This window comes from Lithobates pipiens, unplaced genomic scaffold (genome assembly GCF_037356315.1).
Source record: "Lithobates pipiens isolate NorthernLeopardFrog02 unplaced genomic scaffold, aLitPip1_a1.2 Scaffold_16, whole genome shotgun sequence".
NCBI classification, from domain to species: Eukaryota; Metazoa; Chordata; class Amphibia; order Anura; family Ranidae; genus Lithobates; species Lithobates pipiens.
The window spans coordinates 457,115,938-457,131,014 of NW_027507748.1; the positions used below are offsets into that span (position 1 = coordinate 457,115,938).

The 15,077-nt window shown below is 40.8% G+C and overlaps 1 protein-coding gene across 6 annotated transcripts in view; it reads right to left on the bottom strand.

Annotated features, from left to right (window-relative positions):
- The window catches only part of ATP11A (ATPase phospholipid transporting 11A), a 241,603-nt gene that overhangs the window by 117,223 nt on the left and 109,303 nt on the right, over positions 1-15,077 (bottom strand). For all 6 annotated transcript variants that reach the window (XM_077482875.1, XM_077482874.1, XM_077482876.1 and 3 more), the window contains exon 3: positions 1,938-2,027. In XM_077482875.1, the coding sequence (XP_077339001.1) occupies positions 1,938-2,027 (90 nt within the window). The remainder of the gene's footprint in view (positions 1-1,937; positions 2,028-15,077) is intronic.

Here is a 15,077-nt window from a genome sequence, read left to right on the forward strand (position 1 = left end):
GGGACCCATCCCCTTAGTCAGAATACAAAGATCAGTGTTGCCAGCTATAGCCAGTAGCACTGATCAGTCAGGGAAAACCCAGCAGGCTGGTTGAACAGAAGTCAATCAGGGGATCGACTTCTGTACAACCAGGGTGCCCATACATGGATTGAAATTCCCTGTTGAACCCACCAAATTTTGCTTAATTTATTGCTGGCTTAAAACTATCTCAAGAGACCCTACAATTCTGCAACAAACCCTCAGAGACAATAATTAGAGATCACAGGCTGGTCCAGCAAGGAACAATGAAAAACAATCACTTTATTGTTTATGGAACAGTTACTCAAAAAGACAACTAGATAATGATTTTAAATGTTCCAATTTTAGAAGCATTTATGCCTGATAAAATGGAAATTCAGGAGACAACACCTGCTTTACAGGAATCATTAACATGAGATATGCGCACTGACATCTATAGATTTATCCACAACTCAAGGTCCACAAAATTCGATTTATTGCAAAAATGAAAAAAAAAATCCACTTACTACAGAAAAAGCACACTATTCTCCTAGATGTACAGTATTCAGAAATATAGGTGCATGTGCTATCTTAAAAGTGTTGCCCACAGGCTTTGGACAACTTAAAACACATTGACAATGCAGGGAAAAGTAAAAGGGACATTATAACCTTCATGTACTCCCAACAGCATGTACTTATCTTTACTTGTTCTCCCACCGCTCCATTTCAACGAGGGAGTAAAGGGAAATACCCAACACTAAGGGTTATAAGACAGCATGAGATTCACTCACTCTATCCGATGTGACAGTGCCTCCTGAATTGCCCAACACTGGACATGCTGGACAGGTTCAGTCCTTCTGAATCCCTCAGAATTACTTAGGGTCAGGCCAGTAGGGGCAGTGGAGTTTGGTGTAAGCTGGAGATGGAGTGCTGAGGCGGCTGTTGGTGGCCCTTGAGAGTAACCCCTTAGTCTGGAGGAGGGGGGTGACTTCAGGCCTCGGGTGCTGAAGGTATCCTCTTGCAACACACAAAGGAGTCCTGTCCAGAGGCACAGGAGCAAGAGTGAGGACAGCAAGAGCCAGCGAGCACATCCAGGAGGTCTCCAGGAGAAGTCAGCTGCGTGGGCTGGTGAGTGTGTAGTCTGGGAGGATTGTGGGATGTAGCCAAGAGGGCCAGTGAAAGGGGCTGCTGCAGCCAGGTGAGCTGGCAGAGCCTCAAAGAGGTGGTGCTGTGAGCAGTGACCACTGATGTATAGTGAAAGTGCTAGTGGTGTTCCCCTATTGTTTTCAAGTAAAGGGCCTCACAGTCCCTGCCAGTAAAGGGCCTTTGCTATAGATTTTTCCTAGGGTGACACTACAGTGGATCTGCAAGCAGGCTTTGTGCAGGAGGGAGGAACATAGTGTATATATAGACTATGTATATAGTTGAAGTGTCCCTGAAGAAGTTTGTGCCAGTCAAGTGGGCATCTCATAACCATCCCCTCCAAGTTATTAACCCCTACATAAAAACACAAAAACAAAAATATTGAGTTAATGTGTGTGTAAAGGCAGGCTTTACCAATACTTTTGGTAAAAAATATATATACACACACACACACATTATATATATATATATATATATATATATATATATATATATATATATATATATATATATATATATATATATATATATATATATATATATATATATATATACATATACATATACATATATATATATATACACACACACACACACATACATACATACATACATACATACACACACACTTTTTTTGTTTAGTTTGTTTTATTTCGTATAGATTGTCTTTGCCCCAACAATGACATTTTAAAAACAGACATTCTATTCAGTAAATACCATCCGAAAGTATTCTGAACTGCTGTTTTGTCATTCTGAGCATGTCATGTGTTGTGTTTTTTATTTAATTTTTTACTTACCTGTACAAGGAAAATAATAAGAAAATAAAAATTTGCTATTCTTCTGAACTGTTCAAATAAATTCTTCGGTACAAAGTTCCAAAATGTGTACTGAAAAAAAAAAAAAAAAAAAAGTACAGGGCGCATGTTATCAATCTGCATTTGAATACGAATATTTAAATCTTGATAAATGCGATCTGTATAGGTGTATTTTTCAACAACAACAAAAAAATTATTACATTTATATTAATACATTACTACAATATTTTAATAATAATTAATTTAAAAAACTTAATATTGTATACATTAATACAATACATTAATATTGCATGTTATGCAAGTGCCTGGTGTTCATTTGCTACAATCTTGTTTTTAAAATAACTTTGTTGATTTCTGTATAGAACATTGTAAACCATGACATGTAACAATTTACTAGTAGTGAGAAGTGTTATGACAACCAGCTTCTGTTTAACAGAAATAGCTGTACATAGTAACAGTATGTATCATGCAGATATCAGTGCACTGCTAGAATGTAACTGGAGAGCAAATGAAACATTCACATCCTTTGTTTCCCAGAAATAGAAGTGTACTGAAGTGTACTGTCACCACTCAAGTATTTAGTCATTCAGTTGATTATTTGCCAACAAGTAATAAACGGTATACTTGACCATATCTTACCCCAGACGTTATTTGTCATACAATCTAAGCGGAAATACCTAGGAACATTATATACATATGAAATATAAAATTTAAGAGGATAAAGTAACAATTCCACTTTAAATGTAAGTCTAGTGTTGTGAACATTGCAGTGATAATATGAACTGTATATAACTGCCATAAAATAATGTTTGGCCTGTTGCTAATAAATGCCATTTGTTAATCCCCATCTACAACCATTGATAATTGTCAACAAAAATAAAATTATGATATCGTTTAATTGTATCACAGCAACAGACTACAAGACTTCCAAGAATCTTCTTCCCACCACTAATTTAATTGGCTCATTTCCTATCCCACAGCACTATATAGCAAGCTTGAGGTTATTATTTGCAGTCTGATGTATAAAATATGACATCACTGACATCTCTTTTATGTGATTATGTAATCTGAAGATCCTACTAATACATCTAAAGTTTACTGCACTGAAAGCTCCAATTCAAATGAAGTAATTGAACAGAATATGTCTATTTAAATGACCGGCATGATGTAGTACAAGACTTGAAGATAACCTATGCAAGTCAAATGAAGGTGATTTTCAAACATTCACTGGTGGCGAATCAATCATTTTCATTAAAATAACTGCACCTGGAAGATACACCTGCCGCAAATGTTTGGTGAACATGTTTGGCAAGTTACCACGTCAAATAAAACGGCCTACACAGTACTAACTGGGAACTCCCCCTCCACCCCAACCCGAAAACCAATTCCTGCCCCCCCCCCCCAATCTGGGTGGGTGAAGCTTAATCTTTAGGGCAATGCTTAATTTGGAATGTTTTTTCACAGAAGCTTAATTTAAATCAGCATAGGAAAAAAAAAAAAACACGCAATGGACAGTTTACAGCAACGCTGTCAATTAACCACATGTGGTTTACAAACTACGCTGAGACAGCAGCTAAGTGTCCCAATGTCATTTTAAAGGGTTTTGGGAATCTATACAAACAAATGGCCACTGCCCCTATCTATAACTGGCCTTTGCAGCAAGGAGCACATGGAAGAGCAAAACATGTCAAACAAAACCAAACCGACAAGCCTGCAAGCAACCTTATTATACTGTCTAAAGCCTCATACACACGATCGGATTGTTGTCCAGCAAAACTGTGGCCTTTTGTCTGAAGGACGTTGGCCCAAACTTGTCTTGCATACACATGACCACACAATTGTTGGCCAACAATTACGAACGTACTGACGTACTACGTGGTTTTTCAGTTCTTTAGCGCCACCCTTTGGGCTCCTTTTACTAACTCGAAATTAGCAGAAGTTTGGGGAGTGTTGATTCCCGCTTTTCTTTTCACAATTTTCAATTTGCGCTTTTCAGTTTGTTTCTGAATGGCCATTTGTCAACCAGACATGTTGCAGAATCGGAGGAGATAATGTGTTATTTATCATTAGCCTTGGAGTTATTGCTTTGACATAATTTTTTTGGTTGAATAATGATTTGATTCTGCATATTTTCTATATTTTTGGATGCATAGAATGCACTTTTTGGTTAAGTTCCATTAGCAGATAGCATGTCTAATTTTATTCATCCAACATTTGTCCACGGAAAGTTGGCCAACAATTGTCCGATGGAGCATACACACATTTTCCGCCAACAGCCTGTCATCACACATTTCCCCTCGGAAAATCTGATCATGTGTATGAGTATGCATTAAAAAAACATGGGTTTAGTTTGCACACATTTGCAAAAACATCCGTAAGCTGCAGAGTGACTCCATGGCACCCCAGTAATATCTGCAGTCCTAACTCTAAAATTATATGTAAATATACACTGCGCTGAGAAGGCAGTTAAATGTCTCAGTGCTATTTTAAAGGGTTTTGGGAAACGATAGCATATCCTAACTGTTTGACTTCAGATCCACTTCGATAAGTGACATTTTTGATAATCTTCAGTCAGAGGCATATAGTTGTACATGCACTAGTTAGTAAAAACAAGACCTAGCCTAATATTTGATAAATAAAAATTGCTGTCATAAATCACTATAATTAAATCTGTGCTTGAAACGTTATAGTAATCCTCTGGGAGAGTCACTGATGTATTTTTATTTGTCTTGGTAAAATGATGCAGTTTGCTCATCTCAAACATCACACATTGGGGAAAATATATAAAGCAGTGAAGGTGACCTTCACCAAATATTTACTGGTGGTGAGTCGATCACTGCAGGAAATGTTTGGCGAGAGTTAGATTCCATACACATCCACTGCCCAATGGCCCTGTAATCTATTTTCCATCCATCTGTTTCTTACTGCGTTTTTCCGTTTTCTTGTCATGCCCCCATAAACTCAACATCTCCTTTTCCCCCTCTTTGTTTGGAATAAGCAGTGCATTTTAGTTGCAGTCATATACACTGCTTTATGCATTGCACACTACATATCTCATAGTCCCTAGTCCATTTCGAGAGTGAGCAAAAGAGGGTGGCTGTGTTCCAACATACAGTGGGGCCATGGAGATCAAATGTAGCCCCCCCTCTAACAGGAAATCAGATCACAGCAATCAAATAGAAGTTTCAGAAGAGCTGTTGAAGATACTTTTTGCATTAAAGTAGTTATAAAGTCTCTATTATCTGAATTAAAAGTAAAAAACCTTCAGTATGCAGCTTCCCTTCCAGCCCCCTATTATACTTACCTGAGCCTGATCTTGATCAGTGATGTGCACAAGAGTAGCAACTCTCTTGGCTCTCTCCCTCCTTATAGGCTCAGCCATGATGGCTCCCACTGCTGTCAAATCACAGCCAGTGAGGAGGAAGTGTGGGGGGGCGGGGCCAAGCCACGCTCTATGCATCTATGGACACACATATGTAGCTCGGGTGTAAGCCTGCACAGGTGCCCCATAACAAATGGCTTGCCTTTGGAGGGCACTTGGCGGGGTAGAGGCGCCAGGAAAAGAGGAGAATCAGAACTGCTCTGTGCAAAAATATTGCACAGAGCAGATAAATATGACATGTTTGTTGTTCTTTTTTTTTTGACCGTTTACAATCACTTTAAGAATGCATATTTGAAAAAAAATTATAAGTCAGAATTTAATGGCATTTTAACGGCTTTTTTTTTTTTTTTTTTTTTTTACTGCTTTCATTGTCAGCAGCTAAGAAGTAGGTACACAATGTATAGGCATACAAATAGTCTCCCCCTGCCAGACTGAGGATGGGATTATTCAGTAAACAGCAGAAAATAGCAGGAAATGGTTTTGTGTACAGAAAACCAACACAAATTATTGCCTTTAATTTTTGTTTCTAGGCCATTCCAAGATTTGTTTTTCTAACAGCTGCCAGCAAGCCTAGTAATTTTAGCATTGACTTTCTAATTTCTTTGCCTTAGCTCAAATACAAGAGTTAACTTCTTGAATAGCAAAGGACCAAGCACTGCTCTTACATATACTCCAAATTCAATGTGTTCAAAATAAATACATATAAATTATTCATAAATTCTCTATACAGAAAATTCATAAAATCTTTCTAAAAATAAGTGACTAATGCAAAATAAATGTCTCTACGAAAAAACGTAATTAATAAAGTCCATTGTGCAGATCAAAGTAGAAATATAGGTACAGATTCCACTCAGTTGTACTCCCCGCCTGCACTCCCCACTCACCGACTCTCAGAGTCAAGATAACAGGTCTGTGTCAATATTCTGGTATGGGATTCTTGCGTCTCTTGTCTCCTCCAGTGATCAAATCAGTTGCAATGTAGTATATCATGAAAAATCATAAGAGATCTCCATAGTGCAGTACGGTTTCAGATTTTATTTAAAAAAAAATTTAATTTAAAAACGGATACACTCACAATAGTAGCCTAAATCATAAGCATTAAATCTAGAATCAAATTGCTGCGTCGGCGTGCAATTCAGATGTCGGAAGTACGTCACTGTTTGTCCCTGCTTGGCACTTTTCGTCACTCCCACTGGGTGTCTTCAGAAGCTCTTCCCAGAGACATTTATTTTGCACTAGTGACTTTTTTGAATTAAGATGTTATGAACTTTCCCTATAGCGAATTTATAATTTGTTGACATGTATTTATTTTGAACACATTGTATTTGGAGAAGATGTAAGTGCAGCTCTTGATCCTTTGCTATTCAATCACTTAGGTTACATTACCCCTTCACTAATGCAGCAGCTCTGAAACTTGTTCTTTATTATTTTCACAATTTAATAACTACTTATATAGGTCGACTGGCACTATTAAGCTTGTACCTAGTGCGGGTGTAGCATCTTAACCAAGAGTTAACTTCTGACACATCACTTTACCTTTCAGTGCTATTGGGTTTGGAAAGGCAGCTGTACCTGAAAATGTATGCAGTGATTTGTAAGATGTTCCCATACATTAGATAGTAATCCTCTGGGGCACCAGCAAATACTGCCAGTCAAGGATCATCAGCTGGAAGTCATTCAGTCCCCATTGTTCACCCCCTAATAAACCTGCATTGGGCAGTGAGCAGTGTCTGCATTCAACCTATGCAATTCTTCTTCATAGATGTGAATTTCTGTGAAATTTGAAGGCCATTTTCCTGGGCAATGGACCTTTCTGCTTAGCTTTACCTGATGCTTCTCTGCCTAGAGTTTGATCAAAGTGACAGCTAAATTAAGAGTGGAGAGGCATAAGGCATGAAAGGCCTGATTACATTACCAGAGGTGAATGGTTGGCAGTGATTGCTCACTGTCACAACCGCAGGGACACATGGTAGTACCACCTGCAGAAAACCAGGAGATTCAGGGATGAAGCAGAAACCTTATACTCTTTGATGTGCAAGATGACCAGTTAGATTCCCATTGCAATTGCTGTTTTTTTTTTTTTTCAAATCTTCTATTTATATGCAAGGCAGAGAAACACAGAATACAACATCCAAATACAGTAAGTACAGAAGATATAATAAAACTACATATATGAAATATACAACATAACATATATGGAGAAAATATGTATAAGAAAGAGGGGAACAAAAAGTCCCTGAGGTTTCCATTGTATTCATCTATGCCTTTCAGTTTCTCCTAAGTGGAGAGAGTCCATAGATGTAGACAACCATTTCTCTTGCAGAGGCTGACTGCATCCCTCCACTGAGAGTGATCTTTGAACTCCAGGACGGTTCTATGAGTCCCGCCTCTGTTTTCATATTTTATTGTAGGAGCATAGCAATATGGGCACTCGGAGACACCTCTTGAGTCTCCGAATGCCCAATTAAGAAATAACAGTAAGAAAGAACAGTAAGAAACCAGATGGGGGGGGGGGGGGGCAGAAGACAAAATGAGCAAAGTATCGGGGACCAGATGGGAAAGGAGGGGTAGGAAAGAGGGAGGGAAGGTGGGGGACAATAGGGGGGGCACCTGAGTTGGGTCTTGGACTTAGGTAGTCCCTCCAATGGGGAGCTGCCCTAGACTGTAATACCGCTTTCCAGTAGAGCCCTGCCTTCATCTGAGAATATGAACATATTCCATAGGGACTATGTTCGGGTAAATTGTTAATTTTGGTGACAGGCCGTAAGGACTAGGCCTTCCATTTTTTTGATCTCCTCCACTCTTTGGAGCCACATGCCTACAGTCGGGGGGTTGTGTGGACTTCCAACGTAGTGTGATACAAGCCTTTGCGGCATCCAATAAATGGCGGATTAGAGATTTTTTATAGGTCTTACATGACATGTCAGCAGCATGAAGTAGGAAAAAGGCTGGGCCAGCCGGGATGGGGCGCTCAGTGAACTTCTGTATCGTATGTTGTATGGACCTCCAGAATTGCTCCAAGGTGGGAAAACTCCAGAAGATGTGGAAGATCGTTCCCCGATCTCCCTGACATCTCCAGCAATGATCTGAAGAGGATGGGCAGATCTTTTGTAATTTTGCGGGTGTATTGTACCATCTGGTGACCAATTTGTAATTGGTCTCTTGCATTTTTGTGCATATTGACGATCTATATGTAAAGTGGAGGATGTTTTGTTCTTGTCGCTTCATAAAGGTGCGTTGCAGATCCCTCTCCCACGCGACAACAGATCGCATTCGGTGCAATTGCTGTTCTTTATTATTGAATGAGGCAAACTGATGTATTAACTTCTATTTTTCAAGGTTGTGTAACAGTTTGCAATTCCTATGACTTGTTAAATTCTGTAAAAACCAACAAGGATACTATCTTTTACATGATTTCACCTGATAAATGAAACATTTCCTGGTGCTATCTCATCTGATGCTTGAGCAGAGTGTCTGTGAAAGCTGTGATACTCTTCTCCCGTTTTGAATAGTTCTATTGTAATCTACATCGTTTTTAAGAGACTGTTATTCATCTTCTAGGTATGAGTTGAAGCTGACATAGCAGAGATGGCAATGCATATAATGGATAATGGAGCAATTTCTGACAAGTGTACTAAAGCAGATTAATGTGGAAAGCTATTGTGAATCAGTGACAGCAACCACACATACATTTATTTATAAACAGCTTAAATAGACTATAATTCATAACAAACAATCAGACATTTCTTTTAAGTATACTAAACGCACCAGATCAATCACAACTGATCATCTGAGTTACCGCATATCTTTTTTTTCTTTACATTCACAGCCAAAAAGGAAGAGAGTGTAATGCATGGCAGCAGGGTGAATTTGGTTGTAGGCCCCCCCAAGCCACCCCCCCCCCCCAATGAATGTTATGTCTGGCCAGCTGAGCTCCTCTCCCCCATAACTTAGGGGCAGGGCGGGGGGGGGGGGCAGTTAACTCCTAAATTGAACAGTAAAGTCCAGATGGTAGAAGTGACAGCAGCAGCAAGGGAGAGCCTGGGAGGAGGTGCAGGCTGTGCTCTCCCCCTCCTGTCAGAACAGCACTCCTCCATACAGCAGATGACACAGGAATGCTCTCTGATTGGACTGTGCATGGTTTCATTACCTGCCCCCTACCCACAATTCCTGCTGCCGGGAGGGGAGCAGCCCTTGGAGGAAACAGGGGCAGGTAATCAAACTGTGTACAGTCCAAGCTAAGGACTCATTCATTCGCTTGTGCATCAAATACCCTGTGCTTCTGTGGCATTTATTCAGCATTTTTGACCCCTTAACACCGGCACCTCCCAGCCCTTTAAGGGGTTTCTGATACCGGAAGGCAGGGAGGGGTTTATAATCATGTGACCGCCGTAATTGGCTGTAATAGCGATCACATGATCGTAAAGCTCCCGATCACAATTAGAGATCGGGGGATTTCCGTTAGGTGCTGGAAACTATGTCGGGAGTGTGATGGGTGCACACTCTCAGGACATGTTTGTTTATCATTTTGGTACACAAATATGCGACCTCTAGGCGTCAAGGTCCAACCACCGAGAGCCTGCATATTTGCGTATTGTTGGCGCTAAAAGGTTAATGCCTCATAACTGCCTTTCAATGCCTGACATGAATATTAAAATTGCACCATACAATGCTTCACACAGGAATGGTAGCATTGTGTTGTGTTAAAAAATAAAGCAGCATATCTCTTTTGTGGGGCATCAACGCTTATCAGCAGCCTTCATCGGTTTCAGTGGAGATGCTCTTTAACCGCAACGTAACAGCACCTAGAGCATTTATGGTGTGTTAGTAAAGTATTTATAAAGTGTTATAAATGTGTGAATAAAACTCTGTGCTATCCCTGTATATAAACCACCTATTACTCAACTCTATATCCCTATAGGAGGCAGCTTGCACCACTATGCATCCAACCACCTGTAAAAAATGCAATGAATCTATATAGACACAAAAGAGGTGCATTGAAATTATAGTGCATAAATAAATAACTGAAAACAATGTAAAAATCATTATATATATATATATATATATATATATATATATATATATAATATATAATATATAAATTTAGAGGAGTCCATCTTTTCTTTTAAATCTATATACAGTGACAGTCCATAAATAAAATGATTCAATGTCTGTGAAAACAAGTGTGCTGTCCCATACACCAGAAGCTCTTCAGTAATTGTCTCCGATCACCACAGTGGGTGTGGGTGTCTTCTCACCTGCTTAAATGAACCTCACTAATTAAAGGAGGACTATATGCGCTTTCCAGTGTTATAAGTAGCACTGCTCCCACTGGCTGTAAACTCCAAGTCCGTGGCTCTGAGCAGCTCACAGCAGCTATCAGCGTGGTGTCAATCATATAGGAGGCAAGAGGAAAAAACTCTGGTGCAAATTGCTAATGAAACATATTTATTTCCAGAAGCCACAATGGGCTTGGACCATAGGCACCACTGGGACTGGTATCTTAAATCAGGTCCTGGGCAAACTTCCTACTTCAGAGCTAGAGCTGGACAGGGTCCACAGAGTGCAGGGCCCGAGGGCATCCCCCTTCCCCCTCCAGGCTGTGCTCCTCCAGACCTGTCACGAGACTTGCTATCTAAAAAACGGGTATTTCACAATACAATCCTCAAGATACATCGCTCCACCTAGTCCCAGGATGATTACGTCACTGTCCACCTCACGCAAAGCGCCCAATTGGCTTTCTCAAAGTTTCAGGCTATGGTATTTATGCATTATAATTTGAATGCACTTCATCTTTTTTGTAACTATTTATAAAGTGTTATCTCGGCATTGCAGGAGAGGCGGTGGAGGTTCCTGTATCCCACCGCACTGGGAAATAATAGAGAACTAGGATAGAGCAGGTCTAGCCACTACCTCTTTGTACAAAGCAGTTACAGATTACATAGTAGGTGAGGTTGAAAAAAGATACAAGTCCATCAAGTCCAACCTATGTGTGTGATTATATGTCAGTATTACCTTGTATATCCCTGTATGTTATGGATAGTTACATAGTAGGTGAGGTCATGTGGTAACACCCTTTGCTTCTGTGAGCGGACAAAAGCATTAAGCCAGCCAGCAATACTGACAGTGCCAGGCAGGAGCAGAGGCACTGAGCTTTATTGCCATTGGCAAAGCTTTTTGTGTCATCTTGCAGCTTTATTGCCATTGGCAAAGCTTTTTGTGTCATCTTGCAGAAAATTCAGACAGATTTCTACTATCACAACGCAACCTAACCACGCCTCAAAGCAGATCATTTCCTCAACATTACTTTGCCTTCAGGCACTTCCCTCTAGATCAGGGGTCTCCAAACTTTTCCGCTTTATTGTCCTTCAGTCTTTAGGAGGGCTGGATTGTGGCCAGCAGTATTCCATCATTGATATCAGTGGAAGATATAGTGCCCCATTGTTGGTATCAGTGAGAGAAATGGTGCCTCATGTCAGTGGAAGGTGTTGTGCCCCAAGGGCCGCATAAAGGCTAGCAAAGGGACACATCTGGCCATGGGCATTTATCAAGAATTCTTGAAACTTTTTCAATGTTTCCTAAAACACAACATACATGGAGCGGAGAGGGTTTGTGCTAAGAAGGGATTTGAATGGAAGAAGATTTGTGCTAGGAGTGGGATTGGAGGGGAGAGGTTCTGTGCTAGGAAGGGAGATTTGGAGGGGAAAAAAATGAGCTGGGAGGCGGGGGGGATTTGATTTAGCCTCAGAGGGGGGATTTGAGTTATTTTGTGCTAGGAGGGAGGTTTGGAGGGGGGGAGGAGTGTTTGAGCTAGGAGGGGGTGTGGGGGTTTGGCCTAAGAGGGGATTGGGGACATATTTGCAAGGAGGTGGAATGTGGAGTAGAGGACTTGGCTGGGAAGGGTAATTTGAAGGGGCTTGCAGGAGGAGGAGGGGAGATTGGGGGGAATTGTCAGGAAAGAGGAAGTGTGCTAGGAGGGATGATTTTTTTGGGTGGGGGAGATTTGTACTAGGAGGGGGTAATTGGAAGGAATTTGAGCTAGGAGGGCAAAAGTTTGAACTGACAGTCTTGGACTGAGAGGAGGGGGGATTTTTGCATTTGCCTGGAGAGAATGTTGGCTTGCAGAACGTTCTGATTAGTGCTTTTTTTTTGGGGGGGGGGGGGGATTTCTGCTGAGACATGATGCCTATGCAAATCAAAATTTGTCATCTTTGCCCTAGGCTTAGTCCCAGTACTGCCCACACTGGACACAGGGCACTTAACAAATCTCCTTGTCCCGACACTGCACATAGACAAGATCGGATTCCCTTACAGCAGGCATGTCCAAAGTCCAGCCCGCGGTATGGTTTTGAACGGCCCATCTGGTTATTTAAACATGTATATCTTTTGTGGTCCCCGACGTTCTCCCAGTTCCTGGGCCACAAAAGATATACAGGCTGGCTGACTCTGAGGGAGGAGGCGGGACGAGTGCTGTGCACACAGGATTAGTATTTCCTGTTTACACAGCAGCCTCTGTAATAGGAAGTCCCGTTTCCGGCACTGCCATTGGACGACTGTTCTGTCCATCAAAGGAGGCGGGACTTTCTCTTAAAGAGGCCGCAGTGTAAACAGGAGATTCTTCTGTAAGATATCTTTGGCGCTCGTCCTGCCCCCTCCAAAGCTACACTGATGGTAATTGTGAGCTAATTCCTAGCAATGGTGGCTGCACTCCTGGCAATGGTGGGTGCATTCCTGGCAATGGTGGGTGCATCCCTGGCAATGGTGGGTGCATCCCTGGCAATGGTGGACCTGCATTCCTGGCAATGGTGGACCTGCATTCCTGGCAATGGTGGACCTGCATTCCTGGCAATGGTGGACCTGCATTCCTGGCAATGGTGGACCTGCATTCCTGGCAATGGTGGACCTGCATTCCTGGCAATGGTGGACCTGCATTCCTGGCAATGGTGGACCTGCATTCCTGGCAATGGTGAACCTGCATTCCTGGCAATGATGGCTGCATTGCTGGCAATGGTGGGTGAATTCCTGGCCATGGTGGGTGAATTCCTGGCAATTTATTGGGTGCTGCATTCCTGGCAATGGTGGGCGCTGCATTCCTGGCAATTGTGGGTCTGCAGATGAGCAATGCAGGTGGGCACTGACTCCTAATTTGGGTACAGTATATCCAAATAATACACCTGAGTTCATCTCTTCACCACACACAGCCACAAAGGCAAGGGAATTCTTGTTGGGCCGTGTATTAGTGCTCGAACGCACACTTAGACCGAATTTTAATGGTTCAAAGAATGTCAGGCAAAATGGTCGGCCCTCACACATGTTCACTTCATCAAATCTGGCCCTCTTTGAAAAAAGTTTGGACACCCCTGCCTTACAGCCTCAATCTGCACATAGTAGGAAATGGGGTAGTATCTTCTTCACTCAGGGCCAACATATAATATTTGCACTGACTCTCAAATGCCCACCCCCATTCCCATTCTAGTCCTCCCCTAGTCTACAAGTCAGCAGCTACTGTTGGCCTGTCTTATTAGAAAGACCAGTATGTGCTATGAACACAGAAGGACAGTAGTACCCTCCATTACATTTTTTTTTTTTAAAGCAAAAAACCCCAAGCAAATAGACTTCTTGTTTAATGGTTTATTAATATAGAGCTGCAATATTTGTGTATTTTATATTGGTCTGGAGTTCAGCCTCAAGGTATATGTAGTCCAGGATCCGATAATTAGTTTATATTATAAAAGTACAATTTTGTAAGTTTGTTTTCTGCTTGGATTCATGCCCTAGTCAGTCTTGCCTGGTAACTAAATTAACCCCGCACTGTTATCATCCCATTAGCAAATAATAACCTCCAAAATTACTTGATGATGATATTCATGATGCATCATGTACCATACGGCTGTACTGCTACCAAATCAAGGCCCGCTACTTTATTAATTCATAATGACGTAGATCATAACTTTGGAAAATATCTGGCTGAAACTTCTTGGTAACAAAATTAATTAGAGTGCAAATTCTATTTTTCAACAATAATATTATTTAATGTAATAAACATTTCCATCCAACAGGGATTAAATAAAATAATAATAATAGCAGAACACAGTGATTTTCTTATTACCTATGCATGGCTACAGTATTTAATAGCAGCACAGCAATCAGCTGAACATGCAGCTGTGCCCGCTTTCATTAGCTGAAATTAAGAGAATGTGTAACATCTCATTAGGGAATCACCGGACAACTCCTTCTTAATCAATATTTGCACTAATTACAAAGACTAGAAATGGCATGTAAGATTTAATAGGCATCACAAATAAATGCACAGGTACAATATAATACATATGAATTTAAATCAATTTATAGAGGATATGAAGAAACATCAAGGTCTATCCTCCAATTCCTACCAAATCTGAGCATGGCCCAAAATTACAAATAGCATACAACATTCTGTTTTCTCTACTTGTGAAAATGATGTTAGTTTATGTTTACCTAACAAACAATATCTCCAGTTAAAGGAGACGTTTGGGATATATACAGTGCCTCGAAAAAGTATTCATACCCCTTGTAATTTTCCACATTTGGTCATGGTACAATAAAAAAATGTAAATTAATTTTATTGGGATTTTATGTGATAGACCAACACATAATTCTGAAGGGCAAGGAAAATGATAAACAATTTAAATTTTTTACAAATAAATATGTGAAAAGTGTGGCGTGCATTTGTATTCAGCCCCCCTGAGTCAATACTTTGT